The 25,334-nt window shown below is 48.9% G+C and overlaps 5 protein-coding genes across 5 annotated transcripts; 4 read left to right on the top strand and 1 right to left on the bottom strand.

The window, feature by feature from the left end:
• Window positions 1-2,383: 2,383 nt before the first annotated feature.
• Window positions 2,384-3,307, bottom strand: N7489_003619 (uncharacterized protein; the record flags this gene model as incomplete). The annotated part of the gene is made up of 3 exons (XM_056709374.1): window positions 2,384-2,685; window positions 2,830-3,183; window positions 3,232-3,307. 3 exons carry the CDS (start codon window positions 3,305-3,307, stop codon window positions 2,384-2,386), a joined length of 732 nt encoding a protein of 243 aa, XP_056573676.1.
• An 895-nt stretch (window positions 3,308-4,202) lies between these two features.
• On the top strand, window positions 4,203-4,388 carry N7489_003618 (uncharacterized protein; the record flags this gene model as incomplete). Its single annotated transcript, XM_056709373.1, has 1 exon — window positions 4,203-4,388. The coding sequence occupies one exon, from the start codon at window positions 4,203-4,205 to the stop codon at window positions 4,386-4,388; it is 186 nt and encodes a 61-aa protein (XP_056573675.1).
• A 475-nt stretch (window positions 4,389-4,863) lies between these two features.
• On the top strand, window positions 4,864-5,626 carry N7489_003617 (uncharacterized protein; the record flags this gene model as incomplete). Its single annotated transcript, XM_056709372.1, has 2 exons — window positions 4,864-5,081; window positions 5,146-5,626. 2 exons carry the CDS (start codon window positions 4,864-4,866, stop codon window positions 5,624-5,626), a joined length of 699 nt encoding a protein of 232 aa, XP_056573674.1.
• Window positions 5,627-16,260: 10,634 nt separating this feature from the next.
• N7489_003616 (questin oxidase family protein) lies at window positions 16,261-18,266 on the top strand (the record flags this gene model as incomplete). Its single annotated transcript, XM_056709371.1, has 7 exons — window positions 16,261-16,647; window positions 16,727-16,892; window positions 16,946-17,248; window positions 17,369-17,413; window positions 17,557-17,667; window positions 17,744-18,127; window positions 18,178-18,266. The coding sequence occupies 7 exons, from the start codon at window positions 16,261-16,263 to the stop codon at window positions 18,264-18,266; spliced, it is 1,485 nt and encodes a 494-aa protein (XP_056573673.1).
• A 4,503-nt stretch (window positions 18,267-22,769) lies between these two features.
• Window positions 22,770-23,662, top strand: N7489_003615 (uncharacterized protein; the record flags this gene model as incomplete). Its single annotated transcript, XM_056709370.1, has 2 exons — window positions 22,770-23,244; window positions 23,391-23,662. 2 exons carry the CDS (start codon window positions 22,770-22,772, stop codon window positions 23,660-23,662), a joined length of 747 nt encoding a protein of 248 aa, XP_056573672.1.
• Window positions 23,663-25,334: the final 1,672 nt, after the last annotated feature.

Genomic DNA, 25,334 nt, shown 5'->3' with positions numbered 1-25,334 from the left:
TGTATATGTAGCCTCATCTTTCCCTTTAGATTGAATAACGCTACTCATACCTCTGAACTACACTACTGACTGAAAGAGTGTAATCAGGTATGTAGAACCGACTCGCCTTGTCTGTAGAGATTTGAAGTAAACAAAGTGGCCTCAGAAATGTTTGTTCCTAAAGACCGCCCAGTAGCCTCCTTTCGATAGTATGAATGGCGATTGAAGGGGGTGATGTAGGGGATGGCGGTAATCTCACGTAGGGACTCCAACGGAAAAGTTCGCCCGAGCACATAAGCGAGCCTTTCCCCTTCAGCGTCTCGGGGCACTTTTCCCCGTCTCTTACTTTCGGACATTTTCTTTCAATCAAGTGAGTCGATGCTGAATCGTATAACTCTGAATCCTTCTTTGAAAGACAACACATCCGGCCATCTTTTCCTTAGGGCCCTCGCGAGATGGAGGATTGCCGACACTTCTCAGCATCCCAGGGGCGGTAAAGTACTTGCTATGATCGATGCACCACGCTTCAAGCTTCAGATTATTTTTGTCTCTCTCTCATTAATCATGAGACATGAAAGCATCGATTATGTCAGAATACCATGCTAATATTCCCGTGTTTCCTGCAGTGCTCTCTTCCAACGAATCCAGCCGAGCTCGTGAATCTCCACCGAATACGACATCACCACACTGGCACGCAGTGTGCTGAAATATATTGCTTGCTGAAATTGCAGCAAGCGTAATATAGCATGGTAGCCTGGACTTCAGCATTTCTCCTTCAGGGCCATAAAGGGCTTCGACAATAATAAGACGGTTCTGAAGTCTTTCCCCTTCGCTGACTCCGCAATGTCGAGTACGCGCTCTCGGTTCTCATATTACAGGCGAGTCCGCATGATCCGGTTTGGAGTTTCCAGTCGTCCACCATTGATCGTTATTTGTGCTGTAAGCTAATTGGAGATACGCTCATCTAGGTGCCGTAGCCGTGAGTTATCAGATAGATCTGCGCACGAGTATACTCCTCGCATATTTGGCTGAGTACGCGATGTACAATAGTCTCATGAGGGACGGCAATTTCTGGAGTAAAAACAGGATCAGCATTGAAAGGAACCGATAAGTTATTCATATGGTTGCTCTGAATTCAATTGGAGGATAACCCAGCAGACAGGCCAAATCTTGTTTGCCACAACCTATTGCCTCGTTATTGATAGAGGAGGAGCCTTGCTTTGTCTAACCCACCAACCTATCCAGATCCTCCCCAAATGAGGGCAGTTCCTCGTAATTGCACACGGCAAATTCATCCATGGCAGGTAGGCAATAGCTGACAAAAGAGTCGTTGAATAAGAGAGCAGGCACCATGTGTTGTTTTAACAAGTGTAGCCTGCTCTCTTGCATCAAAAGTTGAAACTGTGTGCATTTGACTGTCTAAAGGGTTATGAAGCTTTTATTGGCTGGCGGACCGTCCATGTCTGTCTCACAACAAAATGTTCGAAAGAATCATCTGAAAAGGCAATTCTTAGGAAAAATTACTACCACCAGATGATCACATCGAATATTTCCTTGCTGCTTAGAAAGAAAATCTTGGACAAGTCATTAACGACTCTTAAGAGGCTCGTCCAATCATAAACAGATATGAAATCTGGATAGCCCTACATTCTCACGCTGTCCTTGTGGTTTGTTTACATTGCCTGAGGCTCCAAAGTGTGTTGAAGATTGGAACCCTCATCCTAAGGCACCAACCTCGGTCGGCCTCTCTCTAAACCATCGGCTTTTGTGGATCAGCTAAGCCCATGAAGCCATTCGGAAGTGGAGGTTGGCTGTTGTTTGCATAAATATGTACTGTGGGATTTCCGGCGGTGAGGTTAGGTTCCTGATCTGCACCAGCCTCATATCACAACCCGGCCTTCACTATAGCTTATCCGTTCCATTATGATATCTACCGAGGAGTAGCATACTTTGTGAATAAGGGCTCCTTCAGCAGTTTGTCCAAGCAACTCTCTTCCACGCCGACCAGGATTTCCCATCCCCCGTCCGGTAGTACCGGAAGCACAACCTGAAGACCGTTAATGCAACCAACATGAGGCACTCGTACAGCCTCGATCTTATTGCCCAGTAGGGGACCCCACTCCAAAGAATATAGCTTAAAGTTAATCCACGAGCTCAGCACGCAGTTAAAGCCGGGAACGTCCAGGAAAGCCGTGGGGACCAGTCGGTCAACGTCTTCAAGCTGCTCTACTAGAGTAACCACATCATCGGTGAACTGCTTGTCGGCCCCCAGAACCGCCTTGCGAATCTCAATGGCCAGATCGGCCAGGTTCAGAGTGCTCAGAATTTCGCGGAGAGGCAACGAGACCGCAATATATCCTAAGAAACATCCTAATGTCGCCGGATGCACATTAGGATCTGTCCGTTATCGCGCGTCAATGGCGATGTTGAAAACGGACATAGGATCGCCCTTTAGAGCCTCCAGGGGTGACTGTACTACCACGACGGTACGCCAGAGTAGAGCCGAGAGAGCATCGTTGGTCGAGATCCATTTATGGTCAGATGGCTTGGTGGCATTGGTTACAGACGTATCTGCCTTTAACGCTACTAAAGACTCCGGGGAGAAATAGAAGATCTGACCACGGTGATTTGGGGATGCCATCTTCGGTGGTGCTCCTAGGGGTGTGAACGGAAGAAGGGTGTATTCTGGATGGTTTTCGAGCTTGCCTGTATTGCGTCCGGAAGGTCGCATTACTGATTCGCGGTCTTTCTAAAGGGCCTCTGGAAGCTGAACCGCATCCGAGATATTAAGCCCCGCTGCCCGACGACACTCCTCCGCCTAGACTTCCATCCAAGTATAAAACGATGTACCGTCGCCAGCCATGTGCAAGATGCACCACGTTAAGATGACTCCTCCGCAGATGAAATTGGCCTGAACGGCAGAGATTGGCAGTCGGTCTCCGGCCGAGGGCCAAACAGAACGGCGGCAAAAGGTGTCGGCGTTGAAAGAGGCGACGGGGAAGAATTTCGATTTCAACTCCTCGTAGCCGGGCCCAGGGGAATCACGGAGGTCCTTGACCACGATGATTTGCGCGTCGTCATTCTCCTGGAGCTGGAATTTCAAGACACCCTTTTGCTTCGAGTTGGTATCGGGAATAGCCTCGCATGCGACCTCTGGGATTCGTTGGATGAGACCTTGGTATCCGGCTTGAAGGACTCTAGCAACTTCACCCAAGTCATAATCCTTCTAGAGCTGAAAGGGGAAGACATAACGAAGGTAGCCCTTAGGCCCAATGCGCTCCAAAGCGGTGAGCTCCGGAATCGCTCGGTTGGTCACTTTAGGACTCATATTGGTTTAGGTGATTTGGGGAACTTGGAAGCGTAAGTACAAGAGAAGCAGTGAATTTGCCACTGAGGGTACATTCCTCGACCGGGGGTTCAACAGGAATAATAGGGATTGTTAGGAAGGGACATCCGATTCCAGATCTTATTAAAAGAATATGATGCTTAGTGGGTGACTAGTGCCATGCCAGGTTGAATATCGCAATTTCGGCACAAGTTAGTGCTGACAGCTGCCCCACTCAGTCCTGTTACAGGATCGCGTTAGCTTCGATTAATGGCTCTAGAGACTCTCGATTCAAATACTTTCGTTAAGCAGTTAGATAGTAATTGTCTGTTTGATCCTTTCAACAAGTCATCAAACAGATAGTTTCGATCTTGCTGGATTTAGCTAGCATTCAGTGGACCTGTTATAAAGTGGGCCTGTCGTCTCGGGCCGGACGCCCGGACGGCAAAAAAACCGTGAGCTAAGCGCACGTATAACTATTATTGCACTTGGGGTCGCACATCCTAATATTATTTGCTCAACAAACAATTAGCGTCCCCAACAGGCTCCATTATCCGCCCTTCATCAGTAAGTCCACCTGCCTTTTCGTGGATATAGGTTTTTTGTTCGCCTAGACAGGCCCTTGCAGTCCGGGTACGACGTTTTCGGAGCTGTCACCGTCGCCTGTCAAAGTCTTAGTCTGGGAACTATATAGAGTATCCTAGTCGCATCCTCACGTGGCTGTCAACTTTTCTTCTTTCAGGCTCGTCTAAGGATTTGTTGCCTTCCTACGCTCTAGGGGAAGTTGATAGTTACCGAAGCTCCCGTTTCATTTGGCTGTCAGTTTTAAGACCTGAATCTACCTCGCGCTTCTTCTGTTTGGTGAAATACTCTGTAGGGTTAATAAGCACAATTTGCTATGACTGAGGATCCAGCAATTCGTGCCCTCTTTGGGCCGGCTCCATCGGATGTGGACCTCACTGCCAGCGAAGTCTCTATCAATAATGGTGTGGTCATTGCCATGCTATGTCTGGCTGTCGCGGCGGTGATACTACGCTTCACTGCTCGAATTGCGCTCCGGAATGCCTTGATAGCCGATGACTAGGCAATCATCATAGCGCTAGTGAGTTCACCCTGGGCCAGTCTCAACCCCGTATTCACTGACTGGAAATTCTGCTCGAAGATTTGTATAGGTGCCTCGACTGGATTAAGTGTGGCAGGTGAGAAACCGACTTCCTAGTGAGGCAAGAGCACCCTTTTTGTTAACTCCGCAAATGTGTATCTAGGCGGCGGTACTAGTTCCGGGAAACACATCTGGTCGGTCACGCTAGACGAATTGATGCACCTATACACAGTCAGTTTAGCCACCTCCCCCGAACACGTTACAATCTGCTAAGCCAGCATCTATTCAGTTCCTATTCTCTTACACGTTCGTCTACGCTTCTTCTTGCACTTGCACCAGACTCTCCATTCTACTTTTCTATCGCCGAGTCTTCTCCCCTTTAGAAGCGACCTTGAGAGCGGCCCTTATATTCGGCACGTTTCTCACACTCTCTTACCCCATAATCATCTGGGTGACTATGGGCAATGCTTGCAAGCCGGTGACCTACTTCTGGACGCAATTCAGCGGTACTCAGGGAGAATGCATCAATGTCAACCAATTCTTTCTTGCAGCGGGTATCCTTAATATGCTGAATGATTTTATCATTCTCGTCATTCCTTTCCCGCGCATAATCAAGCTACAAATGACTGCGAGGAAAAAGCTAGCAATATGTTGTATCATGGCTGTCGGGTTCTTGTGGGTGCCCTCCTCGTTCTTGCAAAGCGTCATCCGTGGTCGGAGCCAATCTAATTTGTCATAGTGTATATGTCGCTAGTATCGTACGAATCCACTATCTTTCTATATTTATGGGTGCCGTCGACGTGACTTGGCTGATAGGACCCGTGTTTATCTGGTCAACCATTGAGCCATCGGTCGCGGTCGTCTGTGCCTATCTCCCCCATCTCGCTCCCCTTGCCCGACTCGTCCACCGATCGATCTTATCTAGTCATCAATCGGAAAATTCCGGCATGATTTCGCGCAGACTACGTGGTGAGTCGGGAAAAGAGCGCTCCACGGCCAATATAAGTGGCGGCCGTGGGCCAACATTTGATTACGGGTTTGATAAGATAAAGAGGGACGCCCTCGATGATCAAATCGGACTGACAAACTACGTCACTACCGGCCGAAACGAAGGCAAAAACCCTTCGGTTAAGTCATTCTCAGAGGGTCTGGGTCATGATCACACTATTGCTGTTCAGTCGGGTTTTATGCAATCGACCTCACCAAGACCTGCCTGGTAGGGGATCCATGACTTCAATAAGCTAGCCAAGTTATTTTCCACACTAATAATGGCTTGGTGGACAAGTGTTTCTATGCAACCCTATAATTTGATGAATTTGATCACCTCTCCGATGTGTTGAAACGGCCTGCTAGGGCCATAGAACTCAGCAATGTCCACGCTTTGCCGGTATACTATTTCTGCCGAAGGCTCACAGGTAAGCATTTACTCCGAAAGAAACACTGAAGATCGAGATGATTTTTAAATCATCTCGATGACTCGTATACTATCTCTAGAACTATTTCCGATGGTATAGCTTTGTTCTTGGTCTACACTAGCCTCATATCACAGCAGAGCCAACGCATTCACAATATCCAGGTATGCTACCGCTCGAGCATGTGGATATATTTCCAAACTAGCTGCCGACAGTGAGAATGGAGACTGTTCATGGTGGACCTATGCCCCTTTTAAAGGTATCTGCTAAGCGATAGAAGACACGTCTAGATAAACTATTATATAGGACCGTACATAGGACATGTTCTTTCAGCGGTCCCTTCACAGCCCACACTTAGCTCTATCTTGAACCGAAGCATACTCCTCGTGGAATTATGACAAAGAACGAGTCGTACGGAGCAAAGAACACAATTAGATGCCTCCCTCTTGTCGAAGCTAATACTGACCTAGTGACGGTTGCCTCGGCTGAGAGCGTTTGGATGCTCGCGGTTCTGTACTCTTAAACGTTGACGCGTGAAATTGCGTGGGCCATACCTAGAAAATAAATCGGGCGTTAATATCCAGCTGAGGTTCGCTACCTCTCGCGAGCGCAGAAAAGCCGAGAAAGATGCACGCAATAGATTGAAAAATGTTGGATTCCCTGTACCGATGGTATTGTTCTGTCACCCTGATACGCACTACTCATGCATTAGGGTTAGACTATTACATGAGTAGTGCGTATCAGGGTGACATGACGATACCATAAGTACAGAAGATCCAACACAAGCGGACACATCAGTCAACCAGACCCGCCCTACCAGCCAACCAACACGGAAAAGATGGGCAACAACATTTGATTTTAGGCAACGACGAGCAGAAAATTACAGACGAACACTTTCTCGAGACTATAAGGTGCCAACAATACAATATCAGGCCCCGGGGAAAAGCCAACCTAGCCCCCACCTTACTCATTGTAAGCAGTTTCCAAATCATCGGGATAAGGCTATGTTATTCGATAGCACTGTATAAGGCTGTTGAAGAAGCCAGACGTTTGTGAACGTCATTTAGTTGCTGTTACTTCGTTATAAAATAAAAATAAGGTTTATCTTGCACAATACCCCTAAGCGATAATTCACGCGAGTGCCTGTTCTATCGGGCGAGAGCGAGAGTGGCGATATTTAGATCTAAGTGGGGAGACCCACCACAGACTCTCCCCGCGCTTCCAAGCGCAACACAAAGCTCGATCAACTTCTGCATGTACTATATCGATAATAGCGATGCTCGCAGAAACGAAATTGAATCCCTGAAAAGATGCTGCTCGCCTAATTCCGCCCAAACGGCATCTCAAAATGCCCAATAGTGTGAGGTACCCGATAGATTTTTCCGGGACTTTCCTAATCCAGGAGTTAACGATGGTGAGGCAAGCCGGTGGTTACAAGGCAATTTTACACTTTGTCAAACAAGCAAGAACCAGGGCCATGTGTCCGGGGCAAACTACTGTAATCTGCCTAAATATAATTCACATATTGGTGGCGCCGCTATTTCCCTTTAAGCACAGCAGCAACTTATTGCTCTGTGTTTAGTGGTCTAGCTCTGTCTTTTTGCCGCTGAGTTGATTTATGCTGGGAGTCTTCTGGGGTTTCTGCGTTTGAGGAATCGGGGTATTTGGTGGCTGTTAGGGTTGAGACAATAGTCCATTTTCATCTTTGGGCATAAGAAGCCCTTCTTACGGTGAATACTCGATGTTAAAGAATTAGAAGATGTTTTCCAAGCGTTGATTTTGATCGATTTATAAAGTCAACTATAGTATCTCTATGTTAACAAAATAGGTCACATCGCCCCCGAACAGGCAGCCCCCTCATCTCAACCTCCTCTTGAATTGTCCGGGGCCCATTGTAGGTTAAGTCTGCAAGGGTGGTTCTAGTCATCGAGTACGCTAGTTAATGAATCCCGAGATGATTTCAATGCCTGTTCGAAAAAGCGCAGCCGAGACGGCTGCGTGGCGAAGCTGAAGACCGTCCCTCTCTTCAATCAGGTATGTGCCACCCTCCTTCAGTATTTGATTTTTCTGCTCTAGCTTCTAGCCATCAATGTTCTTAGACACGCATAATCCCATAGGCGTCGATAGAGCCCGACAAGTCGAGCTGCTAGAAATGCAAACTGGGGATCGTCGCGTTCGAGGTCTGCTAGCACCTTTAAAATAGCTTGGAAAGGTTCAATCACCAAGGTATATCTTGTTTCTGCGTCCTGTTGCGAGGGAGAGAGCTGCAATGGTTTGCAAAAAGCATTGAAACCCGAGTCGTTTCACTTGCCATTGGTGCATGACCAGAAGCTTCCTGTGACTCGTCTTTTTTACAAAGGATTGGCAATTTACTGGGCTGCTGTTCTCCTTCTTTTTCTTGGTATGGCGTGCTGTTCGGGCATCCAGTTAAAGTCAAGGGTCTGGGCAATACTGCCTCCATCAACCCTTGGAGACTTTTATAGACTAACTATATAAACACAGCTGGCTATGTACGCACTCTCACTATTGCCATCGAAGTCAATCAACGCAGTCGAGTTTTGACTACAACCTAAAGGCTTTCAGCGGTCTGTTAGCAACTCGTTCAATGATGGTGATGGTGATGGTGATGGTGATGGTGATGGTGATGGTGATCAATCTCGCGGTGTTGATGGTTAGTAAGTGTACCTCATATTCAGCGGCTCACTAGTGATGAACGGTCCAGGAGATATATATTCAATCACAACACGTTTCCCACATTCGTTGGAGAGCTCAGAAATCCCGAAAGTAAATAGAGTCAAATTTAGAGGATTGAAAAAGAACTTAAAGAACAACGTATCTCAACACTGGTCACAAGTTCAAAAGTTGACTCCAGTCAACAAGAATGGCCAAGCATCAACGGGTTAATAGGTCGAAGCACTCGCGCGCGCGCGACCGTGGCCTAACGCTTTCCGCAGTCTCAAGGACAGAACCACACACAGCTCAGACGACCGACACTCAAGGGAGGCTAGGAAAAGATCCTTAGTCATGAAAATGTGTGCTCTTTCGTGAAATCCAAGACTAAATAGCTTCCAGTGCGCCGATATAGAAGACCGTAGATTTGACAGTAAGCCAACGTTTCTTAACCGACCCAACTTCACTCATTCTCAAGATGACTCTAGCATGTCTTTCTCGGTGAGCATCTAAAATGCCACCAAGAATTTCGCTGTAAACTATTGCGGTAGGACGAAGGCATGGGTTACAACAGGCCTCACTTAGGATAGGCGTCGTGTCCAACGTTTGCTCCCTAATAGAGCACGAACGCGATAGGAGCCGAGAGGTCTATATAAGTACGTCCTCTTCCCCTAGCAATTCGTTCTACAATTCTACCACTTAGTTACGCGAAGCCGAGCAGGCCTTCGGTTTGAGGCACCTGATAAGTTCTTCCCTTTGACCTACTGGATTTCCACTATACTAACATCTATACTTTAATTACGTTGTGGATCGATAAGCTAGAAAGTGCTTGAGGATGTGATTCCCATCAGCTCCACTATGTCACCCATGCCAGCCGATCAAAGAAGCAGATTTGTAATCTTTTAGTCTAACTACCATGTTCAATGCATGTGCCATCGCTGCTAGCTCTGCGGATAACGGATTTTGCTCTGCTCTTGCACCCAATGTGATGGAAAGGGTCTTCAGTTTCATTTTTCGATACCGAGGTGGCTGCCTCTCGATCGCCACCCCAAATCCGACCAGCTCGTTCCGTGCTGAACTGCTGGTTGCGATCTGGACTAACCCGCCTGGTACGGTCGGTGACTGCGGAGTTGCTTCAACGCCAGCCTGTACGCGTACATTCCCATGGTGCCAATGTGAACGGATTGATGGTTTCCAGTGTTTCCATCTCGATGTTCTTCAGCGCGTCTGCTCCTTGGTACAACGGCGAACGATGGTATCTTCTGAATTTCTTGATCCGTGCTGTATTCCTGCGGAGAGGATTGGTTTCTGGCAGGGTATGTATGTCCGTCCACATCTTCACGGCTCGTCACCAGAAACGGTGTTGAACAGTGGCAAGGTGGGCCTCCACCTCTGCTACACTGGTCACGACTGTGAGGAATGTTCCTACAATCGCCTGCGCTCCTACCCTTTGGACGCGGTTGATCGGCCCCATGGCCTTGTCCTTGCACGCGTGCATCCAGACATTGGACGCGTAGTCCACGGCCGGCGCCACCGTCGATGTAAATAGCTGTCACGCTGCCGCTGGGGATAAACCCCGAAGTCGTCGAAGCTCCATCACGGCCTCCAGGCCCTTGGATGCTGCCCTCGCAATATGTTCCTTGTACTTGAGTTTCGTGTCCATGAGGATGCCTAAGATCTTGACATGGTCCTTGGGCTCAACGGTTTGTCCCTTGATAGTGAAAGGCCCCTGGTCCAATTTGTAAGCCTTGGGAGCAAAGTGTATGATGGCTGTTTTGTCTGCTTCAAAAGTCGCTCCGCTCCTTTCCTCCCAGTCGAGCGCTTCATTGACAATTGCTTCAATGCCTTCCCGGTTGCTCTGGGCGGTTGGCCCGGTCACCCATGCGGTAAAATCATCCGCGAACGCTATCGCTCCGCCCTGGCTGTCGATCTGTCCCTGTACGAGGTCTGCATTGAAGAAGAGGAATAGGATCGGGGACAGGGGCGAGCCCTGAGATAGGCCAGCCTGTGGAAGGCTCTGGGCCTCCGACACTTGCCCATTGATTTGAATGGTCGCCGTTCGTTCCGAGCAGAACGCTTCGACCCACCGGAGCAGGTCAACTGGTATGCCTCGCGCTTTCATTCTCTGGACACACACCGTTGTAGGCGCCTTTGACATCGAAGCTGATCAAGCTCAACACCCGTCGGTCACGCCACGCTGTGTAGATCTGCTCTTGCAAGAGCACAAGCGGCTGCTCCGCGGACCGTTGCTTTCGGGCTCCGAAATGGCTGGTCGGGAGCAAGCCGTGTGTCTCCACAGCGTGCGAGATCCTTTCTGCAACCACAGATTCCAGTATCTTGCCCAGCGTCGCGAGGAGCGAAATTGGCCTCCATGCCTTCGCAATGGTGTAGTTTTCCTTGTTCGGCTTTTTGAGCGGTATAATCTTCGCGTGTCTCCATTGTCTCCGCAACATGCCGTCTTCCAGTGACGCCTGGAACACGTCGAGAACCCTATGCTTGACCGTGGGCCACGTCATCTTCCAAACTATCGCCGGCAGGCCGTCCTCTCCCGGCGCCTTCCACGATTTCGCTGCAAGAAGCTGTCGTTCTACCTCCTCTAGGGTGATGGCCGGCATCTCCACTGGCTCTCTTTGTGGTCTGATCCCTTCATCGTCAATATTGTCCGGCAGGGGTGGGAAGAATTTGGAAAGCAACTCCTCTGCTTGCTCCATATGGTCAGCGGTGGTAGTCCCATCTGCTCTGACGAGCTGCGGTAGTTTCCCAAATGCCGCATCCCACCCGGACTTCAGATACTTCGCTGCTTTCCATATGTTGTCGTTGTCTGCAAGAAACTCATTCCAGTGCTTCTTCTTTTGTTTACGGATGGCATAATGGTATTGTTTCGCCGCGTCCTGGGCCATCTTTTCGAACCGGGGTACTTTTCGCCCCGCCCGTCGTTCCGACCGAGCGTGATTTCGCCAGTATGTATATATATTACGCAGTTGTGTCAGGTCAGTTGTCCACCACCGCTTCGCGTGTGGCGACGGCTTCGCTCTCGGAGTTAAATTGTGCACAGCATCCGAGACCGCAGACATCAGTCGATAGGTTTTCTGCTGTACGGTGCCTTCCGACGGAGTGGCGGCCAGGGTGCTCGCGATTCCAGCATTAATCTCGTTCCATGGCGCGTTCTTCAGTAGAAGCCGTTCCTGATACTTTGGGATCGGCCACGGGGCGTCAAATACAGTCTCAATGGCGGTGTGGTCCGAGCCGTGGTCGGTCCCAAGTATTGCACACTTAGTCATGGAGTCCGTCAAGTTTTCCGAGGCCAGGACAAGGTCAATGGTCGACTCGCAGTCCCCACTCTGTCCTCCGCCGTGCCATGTCTTGGTGCCTCGCTTGAGCAGGCTACTGAGTGAAAATTCGTTTATGAGGTCAATAATCGGATCCGCTTCGCCTTGCCTACTCAAGGACACATCGTCCCCTCCCAAAGTTGATCATGGCGGTTAAAATCTCCCTTGATCATGATCTCCACCACTGTCCCTGTATCTCGCCGTACCATTGTGATGGCCTTTCTTAGGCGATCGCATGCGTCGCTCAACGCAGACGCCTCCCCTCCTTCCACGTAAACTGATGCTATAAAGATAAGTCGTTCGGGAAGTCGAATCACAGCCGCTGTCAGATCTGGCGACTCGATCCGCACTTGCTCCGCTTCTACATCCCTATTGACCCAAAGCATGCTTCGGATTGCCCATCTCCCTTCCCTCCAGGTGGAGGGCACCATCTTGGTCCATTTGTGATGTCCCATCGGGGTGGTTAAGAGCCGGCCTTGAATCCACCTCGCCTGGGGTTCCTGGATCGCCAACGCCACTGCGTTTTGAGTATCTTCGTCGTTCATTAGGCTTTTATGCACTGCTCCCTGTTTCCTCACATTCAGCTGAATCATCCGGAGTGACCTATTCATGGCGTGATAGGTAGAGTTTCCGGCAGTTCTTGCTATACGATTCGTGCGGTCCTACCGCATGGAACGCACTTCGGAACCGTGTGATCATAGCGACTGTGGTGATGGCCCTCCGTCGCGCATTTTGCGCACTTCTAGATCTTCTTGCATTGGAATGCCTTGTGACCAATCTCCTAGCAGTTGTAGCAATGCACCGGTCGTGGTCGATACTCAAAAACGCTGGTTGTCCCGGATTCTCCTCCGACATGGAAGTATCCATCGGCCAGGAGCCTCCGTGCATCAGTCCCTTTGGTTAGGTACACGACCATCGATCCATAGGGCTTTGCGGTTTCCTTGCTGCTCAGCCACGTCATTTTAGCGACGGTAGTTTCGCTCTCCTCACCCAGGGCTTCCGCCGCTCCTGCTAGAACTTCATGGTTCTCATCTAGTACTGCGGTCCTCTTGATGCTGTCGACCTTGATCGGGTAGAGCTCGTCCCGGAGCACCCGGGCTCCCGCACCGATCTTTGCTTCCGCCACTTTCTTTACTAGCTGGTGTTCGGCTTTATCGCGACACGCGATTCTGATCCGGTTGGTATCTCTTAGACTTACAGTGACCGCGCGGCAGCGCCAGTAAGCGTGATCGTCTATCTTCCGGATCTCTGTCTCGATTGTGGCCCTGGTCGAACCCGCGGATGCCTTCTCACTTTCGCTTTCGGTCATCTTCGAGGTGTCTATCGTGCAGTACAGCGTGTCGGTGAAAGTGGTTGGTGTTGTGTTCGACGTTGAGAGAGTCCGTATGTTGCTCGGGTGACTGAGTGGGCGGGTACGGGCGACATCTGCATAGGACGGGGAGCTTGCGGGGGCGGGGGATCTGATTTCTTCGCGTAAGGATTGGACTTTACGAAGGATCTCATCGTGGCCGTTCCGCGCGCATGGTTCGGGAAGGGGTCTCTCTGCCAAGGTCTGCAGCTCCTATTGAACCTCTGTAAGGGCGGCGCTAAATTCTTCCTTGACTTTCTGCAATTCTTCTTGCACTTTCTGCATCTCCCCTCTGTGTGAATCATCTCGCCGTTTGATGTCTCTCCTCAGTTTCACGAGCTCTTTCACAAGATTGGCGGCGTTCGTGTCGTCGCTCTCAGTCGACGCGTCGTCCGAAATCACCGCTTCACGTTGGGCTACTGGCTTGCCCCGGGTTCTCTTCTTCTGCTGAGAGCGCGCATTTCTCTGCTGGATTTCGATTTCTTGCTCTTGGTCATAGTTGTTACGCGGTCTGGTGGTGCGTCTCGGTCTCAATAATCGTGGCGGTGACTTTTCGTGTTCGTCGCGGTCGGGCGGTTCAGGGGTTCGCGTCTCGGCCCGTCCCGACATTTCTGACCCCTTGCGTCGAGTAACAATGGGTCTTCACTCTCCGAATCTGAATTCAATACAGTCGATCGCAGATACAGACGCGCTCCGTCGTCTCCTTGTACAGTTCGCACCTGGAATGCCGCGTTGCAGTACAGTAATGTTCCGGAGCGGTACCATTCGCGCGGAAAATATGCCTTGACCAGCAAACCAGGTCTGTTTTTTTGATCGGCCGGCTGGTTGGCACGGTTGATCTGCTGGGGACCATATCTCTGACAGGCTCTGTCTGACTTAATGGTCCAGGAAGCATTTTACAGTAAGTGCCTCTTTATCAAGCAATATTGTATGGCTCATCAGAGGCTGTCAAGCAGCACCTTGGGCGCAAGTGTCTTACCATGCTCTCCATGACCGGAATGGTAATACGCTACTTCATCTCGCCGTCCAAATCAGTTGTCCGAATGTGATTACGCTGCTCTTGACATTCCCAGGCCAACGTGTACTGTAAAGACAAAGGGTACGTAGGCACACCGCTTTGGCTGTCTAGTCACTCATCTCGGTATGAAATAACAGGGAGGCCCTTGGTCGAGGAAGACATCGATACCAACTTCGTCGGGAGTCGCGGGAGACACTAAAGGCCGTAGACATCATTGCACCACGTCGTGACCAGACTGATAATGTGATGACTCTCCAGCGATTACTTGAAGATAGTATCGAAGTGGCGGTAATATATATAACGTTACGTGCTATTGCTGCAATAAATAGCGGGAAAATAAATTCTACGGTCTCATTTTACGTGTCGTCACCGATGGTAATTGCTCATTTTGGCTGATAAATGTTCAATAGCACCTAACAGCGTATGGACATATTGATAGGTGGAAAACCGACCAGTCTACTTCTGAGATCAAGTTGTTGCGATTATTTTGCTTTACCGCTTCCACTGACATTGGTTCCTGATTTCTACATTCTTGGTTGCTTGCCGCAAAACATCGTGTCCCTTAACACCCGCAAATGAAGCCGCTTCCAGAAGATATATTTCCGAGCAATCAACGCATGTGGACTCGTCGCGAATGGGCCGATTAGGCGCAAATTCATTGCGTCTTGAAGTTGACCAAGAAAGACATATAGACCGGCCGCAAAGGGTCTTGTGTTTGATAGTGTTTATCTGGAGTGGGAGAAGTCGCCATCATGGATGGTCTATGAATATTGTCCGTACTTCTTCTTGGCACCCACAAAGGCGGCAATAGCTCTTGACCTTCTTAATGGGTGTATCAACCATGTTGTAGGCGTTCACAGGCAGTAATTTGATGTATTCCTTCCCGTCCTGCTCGATAAACTCAACGTCATGTACACGAATCGAGTGTATTGAGGAGCTGTTGTTTCGAAGAGAAGTTTCCAAAGTCCGTCGGGTCACGTATATGGTGCATAGTTCTAGATGAAGCGTTCTCGAGTCGTTCTGTGAAAGTAGTTCCAAAGCAGCGTGGCTTCGCACCAGCTTTAGCTCCGGGAAGTCTCTCACAAGCTTGACAAGTAATGTCCTCAATTCTTGCAGTGCAGGCATCCGCCATGGATTGTCATTGGGTAATGTTAGGTCGTCAATTCGAACTGCGCGGAAAAAAGGACCTCCGGCGGTTCTTCGCTGAATCAAGAGCATCAAGTATCACCTGGAGATGGTGTTCATAGGATTTTTCCTGTAGGGTCATATACCCACACAGGAAACATTCCAACCAGCTCGCTCTGGCCGACACTTGGCGAAATCCTATTCGTAGTTCGGCAAGAAAAGGGAGTTGTTGGAAAGCAAAGGAAAGCAAATCCAAGTCTCTGTGCCTAGCTATGATACGATCCTGCTCCGAAAATAGATCTCAAAATATCTCGAACACGAGATTGTACAACGGATAATTGCCCTCAGTATCATCCCCTCCCATCCAAGACTCGCTAGAATTAAAGTCGTTCCAGACTCCAAGAGCATCCGCATAGGCTGATTGTGTGAGTAGGTTGGATTCAAAGGCTGTACGACTGCGTACTTCTGACATGGACTCAACCCTGGACAAATTTGGCAAAATATCTGGAAACTTACCAGATAAAAGTAACTCGGGAACAACCCAGTGGAGAGAAACCACATGTTGTTTTAAAGATGAATGTAGCAGGCTTTCCAATGCACCAAGCCCCTTCTCTGAAAAATCGAAGCCGACTCTCCGAAACAAATAGGGTAGGCAGGCGCTTCTCAGTCGCTTACAGGTCAAAGAGAGACGCTTAACTTCATTATGGGAAAGGTGGCAGACCACCATCCAGATAATTTCTGTGGGAAGAAGCTCCAAGTTCCCCATCGTTGTTGATATCGGTTAGGCTCGTGATGCCGTGGGACGGACTGGATTTGATGGTTTCGTTTTGGTCTACTTCCCTTCACCGCGCCGACCTGCTGCATTCAGTTGCTAAGTAATCCAAACTGCAACGCCAAGGGCATATATGCCGCATATCCCTCACGCCCGAAAAGAGGGGCTCGCGGTAACAAAATGGAGAAAAGGAGTTTAAACTGCAACATTGACTGGCTGCGAGAAATTACAGGAAAGAAGTACCATTCGAACAACGGGGGCTGGGAAATGGACATGACAGATTTTAGCGAAATCAACCGTGGGTGCTTGGCACAACAGCACAACCACCGGTACAATCCAGCGTCACGACTCTTAAACTTGCTTCGAGGCAACAAAAACCTGGCATTCCTTTACCGAAAGCGGCATCGTGCCGGCGATGGGCTTCCGGCAATGACAGGGCTGCCGGGAGCGGACGTTTTGAATGGATGGAAAGCCGTGCCGCCCACTCAACAAGCTACGCGGACCGATATAATAGGGGGCCGAAGTGGGGGCAATTACGCAGTTGAATTAAAAATCCATGCCGGGCTTGTAAATTATTATAACATACGGCGATGAGCTCTCCTATTGACGTCATGGTTGACGTTAGGCTATACCGTCAACTCTGTAGGGATACGCGAGAATGGCCACCGCTACTAAAATCGATCTGTCGCCGGTGACAGACACGGGCGTCTACAGCTCAGATGTGAGGGAAGAGACCGCGCGGACAGCGGGTGAGGCTTTGCAGGAAGACATGGCCAGCCACCACGTCTTCTTCAATGACCAACATTTTCATAGTATGCGCTTATCAAGTTGAATTTCCCAAGGGTCTATTTTAATACAGAAACAGATCACATACCGCATCAGCTCCTTAGTATCTATGCACTTGGCGCAGCACCGGAAGATATCAAGGCTTGCTATGAACGGAATAAGTGTTACCAGAGGCCCACCCTTCCAGCAAGCCAAGGTGTCATCCAATCCATGCACGATGTCGTTAAGTTCCAGGAGCATCTTGGGAAGGAAGAAAATTATTCTAATTACCTCGCTTTCTTCCAGCATGAGATCGATGCAAAGGGCGTTGGTCGGGTCTTGGGGGAGTATTTATTCGCCGGGGACGAGCGAGCTGAGAATATGATGTGTCGGTTGTTTGCTGGTAAGTATTTATACTAGGTTATATTGCTGTTCTGCTTTCCTCGAGCTAATCCATTCAGGCCTCGTTCACCCACTCATCCACCTCGGTTTCGCGTTGAATTCAACCAGTCTGCCATTGTAGCCCAAGGCCTTGCTCAAACAGCAGTACAAGACGACTGGCTGGGTCGTGCGTTCTTCTTACCTGCGGAAAAAATGGCTGGCGGCATCAGGAAGCAGGGACATAAGTCGCTGCTCCAGCTTATAAGCGAGATGCGGACAGACAAGGCCCTTGTTCATAGTGTTCAGTGGTCTGACACTAATAAGATCAAGGATGGAGTGCTCTCTATGGAGCACCGGAGCAGATGTTGAAGTATGCTTCTAAATTTACAGTGTCAGAGGATCAAATGGATGAGCGGTTGGCGGATATGATCAATACAGTCGGTAAGTTTAATCTTGGGAGTACCACATGATACTGTTTGAGAGGTGCGAGCGAGGGACTATTGCCAAATTTTCTTAGTCTACTATACCGGTGCCGCCCAGCGCCTGACCGGAAAGATGAAGCTTGATTTCTTCTTGATCTATTGCGTCAATTCTTCCATCTTCTTTTCCAAGATTATCAATCTTTCGGCCTTGAACCAGCGCTCTAAGATGCGCATGCTGGAGTGGAAGGGACGTATCGACCTCCTGATGTATACTTCACGTGGAACGCCGGACCCTCTGCTGGATGAGGTGGCCAACTATCCTCTGAAAGGAGACTGGTCACAGATATTCGCACGAAGCATTGCCCATCCCAGCGATGGTGGACATCTAGCCAAGCTAACACGGGCTTTGGCGCATGGTCAGAAAGTCTGCCAGGCATATGAGAGAAACGGAGATATGTGGCTCAGGATTGGGAATATAGGTAAGCAGCAGGACCTGACGTTACATACCAACTCACTAACTGCTCGATAGCTGTTGACTCTACTGTTCACGAGCGAAGTAAGCCAATGTGGGTTCGTTCTACTGGATTCGATGAAGCATGGGAACAAGCGCATGTCTGACTGAGATGGGTAAAATGCCGTCTTTGTGAGGGTATTTCATTATTCCTTAAAGTATGTCTTGAATGTCTTTCATATTATATCAGATTGGTAGAGAAATGAAATGACCTGCAGCTACCTAGGTATCTATGGGACCATATACAATTTAGACAATCATCACAAGCCCCCATGAACAGGAATAGTTATTACTCAAATGGAATGAAAGACCCAGACCTCTGCCTAGGATATATCGACAACGCCATTCTCCAACATAATACTTCAACACTTCTCCACTTCTTGATGTGTTCATCCGCGCATCAATACTCCTCTCGACTAATCGAATGTGTTTTATCGTTAAGAGGCGCCCAACTCTTAACCTTTACTTATCGCTTTCTTCAGGCCTCTCGTGCTGACAATAAGACCTGAAAATTCAGCTAGAAGGCGTGCATTTCCAAACATTGCGAGTCATCCTTGGTGGCTTATCCAAGGCTTGACTTCCGCTTCCCTAAACGCTCCTTCCGACTCTTTCTTCTGACGCAGTCTCAGTCCCTTCGAAATTGCGTATACCGTTCACGGACTGCGCAAAGCTCATTCACCCTTTGGTCTTTTCCCCATGACGACGCGATGTCAACAACATGACTCCATTCTGCAACCTCCACTTGATGCTCAACAGTACGAAAATGCCCGACTTTTACTTTACCCCTACGAAGTCTGATAGGTTACCAAAGGGGCATAATCAGTTGTCACAGATAGACTCGGAAAGCCTCGTATACTCCGAGTAATGTCTCAGGCCGTCCCCATGCGATACGCCTTTTCACTGTCCTTGACAAACTTTCACTACTTGGTGTGGTCTCAGCTCGGTCACTGTGCACTTTGCGGTCCTCCTGCGAGACCGTGCTAAATCCGACCTCGTGACGCCGAGCGATTCTATTTTGGACATCACATTCGAAAATCTCATGGACAGCGTCGTCGATGGCATGGTGATTGTGGCCCTGGTCTCAGCCCTGTTTTCCATCTTCGGGGTTGTCCTTGTGATCTACTCAAAGTGGCTACAAGAGAACTGCGCCGCTCGGTTTTACTACGGTTGCATTGAAATCGTCGTGAGCATGATCGTGCTCTCATTGGGGGCCTGGATTGCCAGCCGCGTCCACGGCTTTCAGACATCCTTTGAGTTTTTTGACAGGAGCCACATTCCATATTACAAGATTATGTATTATGGATCCGTTGGCCAGGCAGCTTTCGGATCTCTAGTGATCATTATGTCTCTCGTGCGTTTTGCCGTATGCGGCTTACGGGGTCACTAGCAGAGAACACGGACCGAGCTACAAACCAGTCAAGGAGGCGGTTCCAACAGCCTACTATAGTAGGGCTGTGACGAAGAGGCAGCAAGGTTTACGAATAAAAGCAATCGCAAAATACAAAATATCATGATGATTATCGAAGAATGAGGGAGGTGGAGTCCAAAACACTAGAGAGGTGCGACGGGGACGGTCATGAGAAGGAATGGATTATATTGCAGTTGCTGAGATTAGATGTTGAATTTCCTAGTTGGAATCAAAGTATGGCCATCGCTGGATCTGACTAGCCGGCCGATGTTGGCCAACATTGGAGCAGTATTCTGAGTGGCTTGATGTAAAAGACAGGTGATGGTTGACGATGTGCTCCGCATAAATATCCATCAACATTGGCGGCCGTGAAGTCTTCAAAAACTGACTCTGGAACATGTGAGCCGCCCAGTAACCACATAGCCCCGGGAAACGTACGTAACTTGTACACTCTCCATTCCCACTCTCACAAAATCAGTTACGTTCCTGTTGACAGCTCTACCGACCCCGGGAACGAACGTCTTGGCCCTGGGGGTTCTCTCGCTCCCGGAAAGTTTAGTGCGGTTTCTGGGAGCATATAAGCAGTTTCTAGGAATCAAATAGACCCCAGGAAACACTACGTAGCTTCTGGGGCCTTTTACGTCCACTTCGAGGAGCCAAAGCCATGTTCCTGTTGACCGCGTTATCAATTCCTAGAATCATAAGTGGTTCCTGGGGCTATGGCCAAGCCTTCCGGGGTGGTCGAATCTCTCATATTTGTGCGTATGTCTGTGCGGATGTCTTGTGAGCGCTTTCCGCGACCCAGAAGGTAAGATATTGACTCTAGGATCTAGAAGTAGGGTCCTAGGAGGGTAATAGGTCCTAGATCTAACCAATATGTTCCTAGAGCCAGTCTATATTCAGTTAGGAACGTAGAGTAAAGATCCTAGGGGTAGATCTTCATTTTCCTAGAAATTGGTAAAAGCCCCGAGAGCTAAATTGTATTTCCTAGGGGATAGGTAGCTCCTAGAAATGCTTTTAAGTTTCCTAAAGTTAACCTATTGATTCTATGAGGGTCACACGTATATATAGAGGTGGATAGTGTTGAAAGATAAATAATCAATATTAAGAACAACTATAGTTAACTCTAGATACAAGACGTAGTGCGAGGAAGCAAAAGGAACAGGCTTCCTCGCGTTTAGGGGAATCTATATGCACCATTTGCGTCCCGCAGATCTTTCCTCTAAACATCCTATATGCTTCATATATATCCCTGACAGGTACTATAACCTCGCTTTCCGTAGTCTAGACGGATAGACCCACAGCTTAACACAACCAATATAACACTAAAGCGAGGCTAGGGAAAAAAGTCTATGATTTCTGGGGATGAAATTTTAGGCATTTTTCGGTGATTTAACGCTGAGTCGCTTATAGATAAGGTATCAGAACACGAAATATAAGCCTGTCATTGTGGATTGAATAGCACTTAGTGCCTCAATTTTAGAGAGGCGTGAAGGATTCAACAGTTAGCCAACGTTTCTTAACCGACTTAGCATCCCTTTTTCTTAACACCACTCTTACTCGTCTCTCTCGCTGAGCATCTAAAGGCATCGAGGATATCGCTGCAAATAGTTGCGGTAAAAGAAGATATGGGCCTTAACAGCCCTTAATAACCATAAATGTCCTTCAACGCTTTCTCTCGGGCTTGTGAGTGTCAGAAGCCGAGAAGTCTATAAATATGTCCTCTACCCCGGCGATTTGCTCTACAATTTGATCACTTGACTACGCAAAGTCGAGCAGGCTTGTGTCTGAGTCACTTGATAAGTTCTCCCCCACCCAGTACGGAATCTCCACTGTGCTGACATTTGTAGAATACATTGCGGACCAGCAAGTCAGACAGTGCCTGTGAAAGATATGATTCCCACCAGATGCACTGCCATTCACGCCAGCCGATTAAAGATACGGGTTTTGGATTAGCCGGTCAAAGTGTCTATGCAAAGATGTCTTCGCTATAGCAGCCGACTGAGCTGATCTACTGTACAGCCTCTATGTTTATTCCCAAGACAAAGCGCGAATATCCACGTCGCAGGTATGTTAATCTTAGCCTGGCGTGTCTGAATTCTACTAATCAGGAAGACGATGCGATTTCAATAGAACCGAGGACATTCGACTAAAATGCACGAGCGCAAGGATCACAGCTCTTTGCTGTCTCTTCGTCCCTGGTCCACCAGAACAGGTGAGTCCTGAGATTCCTCTCCGATCTACAAGCTAATGAACGACAGTGACCCTTGAGGATTAAGCATCCCAGTCAGTGCTCCGGCAAAGCCATGGCTTACACACTATTCCTGGCCCCGTCGCTCTAAACTACGTATACCGTAGGTGAGGTATATGAACCAAACGAGCGGCCAAATAAAGGTGCGAACCGATTGCGTGCTTCGCTGTATAGAAGCTTGAGAGGTCTATTCTTCCTGATAATGTGAGTGATTTATCGCCCCCGCTGCTGCGCTATATCAGTTACTTGCGCCAATTCTTGTGCCCCAGTACACGAATACCATTACTAGATTCATGCCATTGTACATAGGAGCAGCCCATCGCCACCCGTGAAACATCCTTGTTGGGAGTCCTTTCATCGTCGGATCCAGATAAGACCAAGGCGTCACTACGACGCGTGCTCCATCACGTCTTCCGCCCTCGACCCCACCGCCTTCACACTGAGCGGCGGAGTGTATGAATATCTGGCCGTCCGCATCGCGAGGTCCTAACCCCATGACGACTGTACAATTTCCTGTCGCAGGTGGTTCGTCACGCGCCTTTGGCTCTCAGAAGTTGCCCGGTGCACCCAGCGCGGCTTCTTCGAAGTGACAGCCGGAGAGTGCGACGAACTGGAGACAACATCATTAATATTTCGAAAAAAAACTCTTTGCGAAACCTGAACTGCAGAAACCGCAGGTTTGGCGCTTCGCAACTTACCTCAATTTACTCTCCACAATCAGACGAATCAGTTGACCCCAAATTTACGTTTTCCGCCTCTGCGGTGGCCGCCAATGGGTGGGAAAAGGAAAAAGGGGCCTTCCACGTGGGCCGACCAAACTTCGACCACGTGGAACTAGAACCACGAGCGCATGCGAAGAAACTCCTGAATATTACCCAGCGGTGGAAAGCTACAGCTGATGAAGGCGGAATTCCTCCTCATGATCGATTCGTCGAATTCCTCGACGCGGTAATGTCCCTGACGACCAAGATGCGCGACAGCGAGATGCTCCAAGAACTAGGACGCATCCGCGCCCTGCTGACCGAGCGCGACAGAAAGCACTCCGATATGATATCAAGAATGCAACACACCATCGAAGTCCAGGCCGCAAAGACAGCAGCAACCACCAAATCCGACAATCCCCTCCCGATCCCCCGACCGACCTCATATCGCGATGCGCTAGCGAGTCACGTGACAACACAAACCTCGATGGTGTCAGGATGGATGAGCAGAACGCAGACCAATGGGAATTCGGTCCCGAGTAATGATCTGAGCAGTAACAGCAGTGCACCTGCCCCAGTAATGATGCGCGAGCACCTTCAGCTAACCGTCCGCGGCACTGACCGTGCCATCGTCGACCCTCTTCGGAGGAGAGAAGATGAGCTCGTTAAACGGCTGAACAGATCCATCAATGACGTAGCTAGGGAGCTAGGCAATACCGAGCCTAGTATCAGACTTCTAGACTGAGTCGTTTCCGCAGCACGAGTTCTGCCTAGTGGCGACGTCCTCATCCAGACAGATGACATCAAAGACTACGAAGACCTCATCAAGGCTGCCCCGCCGGGTCTCCCGACACCTAATGCCAGGTGCTAGGCGAGAACGCGGCACGGAAAAGACAGACTTACACTGTGGTCGCCCACGGCGTGACCTGTCGATTCTCGCCGTCCGCGCAGGATGCGCGAAAACAGCTGAAGGGCGAGAACGTGAGACGAATCTCCACCGCTGCCGAGATTGTTTACATTGACTGGCTGATGACCAAGAGGAAAATAGATGAAACGCGGCCAGAGTCGGCGAAGCTCCTGATCGAGTTCGCCGACCCATACGCCGCCAACCAGGCCATTCTACGTGGTCTGGCAATCTACTGAAGCAACCACGACTGTCAGTTATTTGACGGCAGTCACCGCCTCCAGCAATGCTACCGCTGTCAGATGTATGAGGACGCATAGCTGCGCATCAACTGATCTGAAGGGTCTAGTACTCGGTCGAAATTCTGTGGGCAGCATCACAGCCATAAAGGTCAAAAATGGAGAGAATTGGAGCCAGTGGTATGGAGAGTCGCAAACTGCCTGCGGTGATATCGAACTGGAATGGGAAAATCAGAGCAAGATGTTGATTTTTCTTATTGATGTGGGATCTTGAGACCTTCTATTTTTCTATGTCTGACCTTGATAGATGTTATCTCGGAGAATTACAGACGTCGGTGCCAAATAGTGTACCACAGATCAACTTGCGTTTACTGAGTTGACGGCGACCACTGATGTAACCTCATCAATTGCTGGCCTGGATCATGAGTACAAACGGGTACTGTATTTTGGCAGCAAAAAGGTGCATGGGTTGCTCCAAGGCGCAAACTATATCGGCAAGGTTCTTTCTCCTTTTGTATAGTGTTTTCTGTGTTTTGTGTGTGCCCCGGGGCGAAGGACTGGAGTGAAATGGCTTACAAGTTGAGTTCGAGCTCATCCCAGAAAAATGTGACAAGTTGTAACGAGGAAAAATGGGGCGACAAGCAATTCCAATTATCCCGAGCTTGCTCCGACCTTCCAATCCCTGAGTATTTATCACACTTCAGTCACCTTTCATTTCATTTTAACCATATTGCTGATATAGCACGTTGACGACCTTGGCTTTTTATGCTTCCCAGCTAAAACCAGGGCGTTTGTTTTTTAAAGTTCGGGAACCTATGTGAGAACATAATTGTATGTCATTTAGAGGGAAAGTGCGAAGGTGATCAGTGAATTAAAAATGTAACGAAAGCTATATAACAGTACCATTTACTCAGCGAAACGGTCAGTCATTGGCACAGAGAAAAAGCATGGGACTCGGACCGTTAGTCGAGAAAGCGGAGCTCGTGTCGAAGGGATGTAGAAGGCTTTCCCAGCCCTGCCTGCTTTACGGGACCAAATCTTGCCCCAACTCCTCTTTGATCAGGTACCAGCCACTTTTGTCACGTCACTAGCTGAGACAGGCGTCGAAACCAAAACTGCCACAGTGGCATACTGGGTGATTAGCACAAGGACTCTATTTATGGCGGGGGGTCAACCCACTTAAAATGGGGTTGGCAGACCAAAGCATCCAAGATAGGACAATGCGACTGAAAATCTGAATTAAATGAACAATCTCTTTGTTTTACGTAACTATGTATTGTAGACTGGATATCTTCCTCAATCTGTATTACTTTCTTGTCAACCCATATTTACTTTTCATCTAATATTTGGAATGACTCAGACCCCATCTCTTTTCCAAAAGCTATAAAGGGCGGATGGATAGTAGTTCTCCAATCTTTCCTCTAAAAGCCCATTATACCGTTTCGAGACTCAAGGCAAACCCCAATGGATTCTGTTACACCAAAGAAAAAAGATAATGAAGATCATTCTATGTTTCTGTCTTCTGTCGCGCCAAACGAATTATCCCTAACATCCTGTGGGTTGCGTACTCCACTTGAACTGCCCAAAGAGGCAAACAGTGTCGGCATTACAGAGGTTCCCTTGGATTTCAGAGGCTTGTCAAAGCAAAATAACCTAGAAACAACATCCCCCG

The sequence above is a fragment of the Penicillium chrysogenum genome, assembly GCF_028827035.1.
Source record: "Penicillium chrysogenum strain IBT 35668 chromosome Unknown utg000001l_segment0_segment0, whole genome shotgun sequence".
Lineage (NCBI taxonomy): Eukaryota > Fungi > Ascomycota > Eurotiomycetes > Eurotiales > Aspergillaceae > Penicillium > Penicillium chrysogenum.
This window is presented reverse-complemented; position numbering and strand designations above follow the sequence as displayed.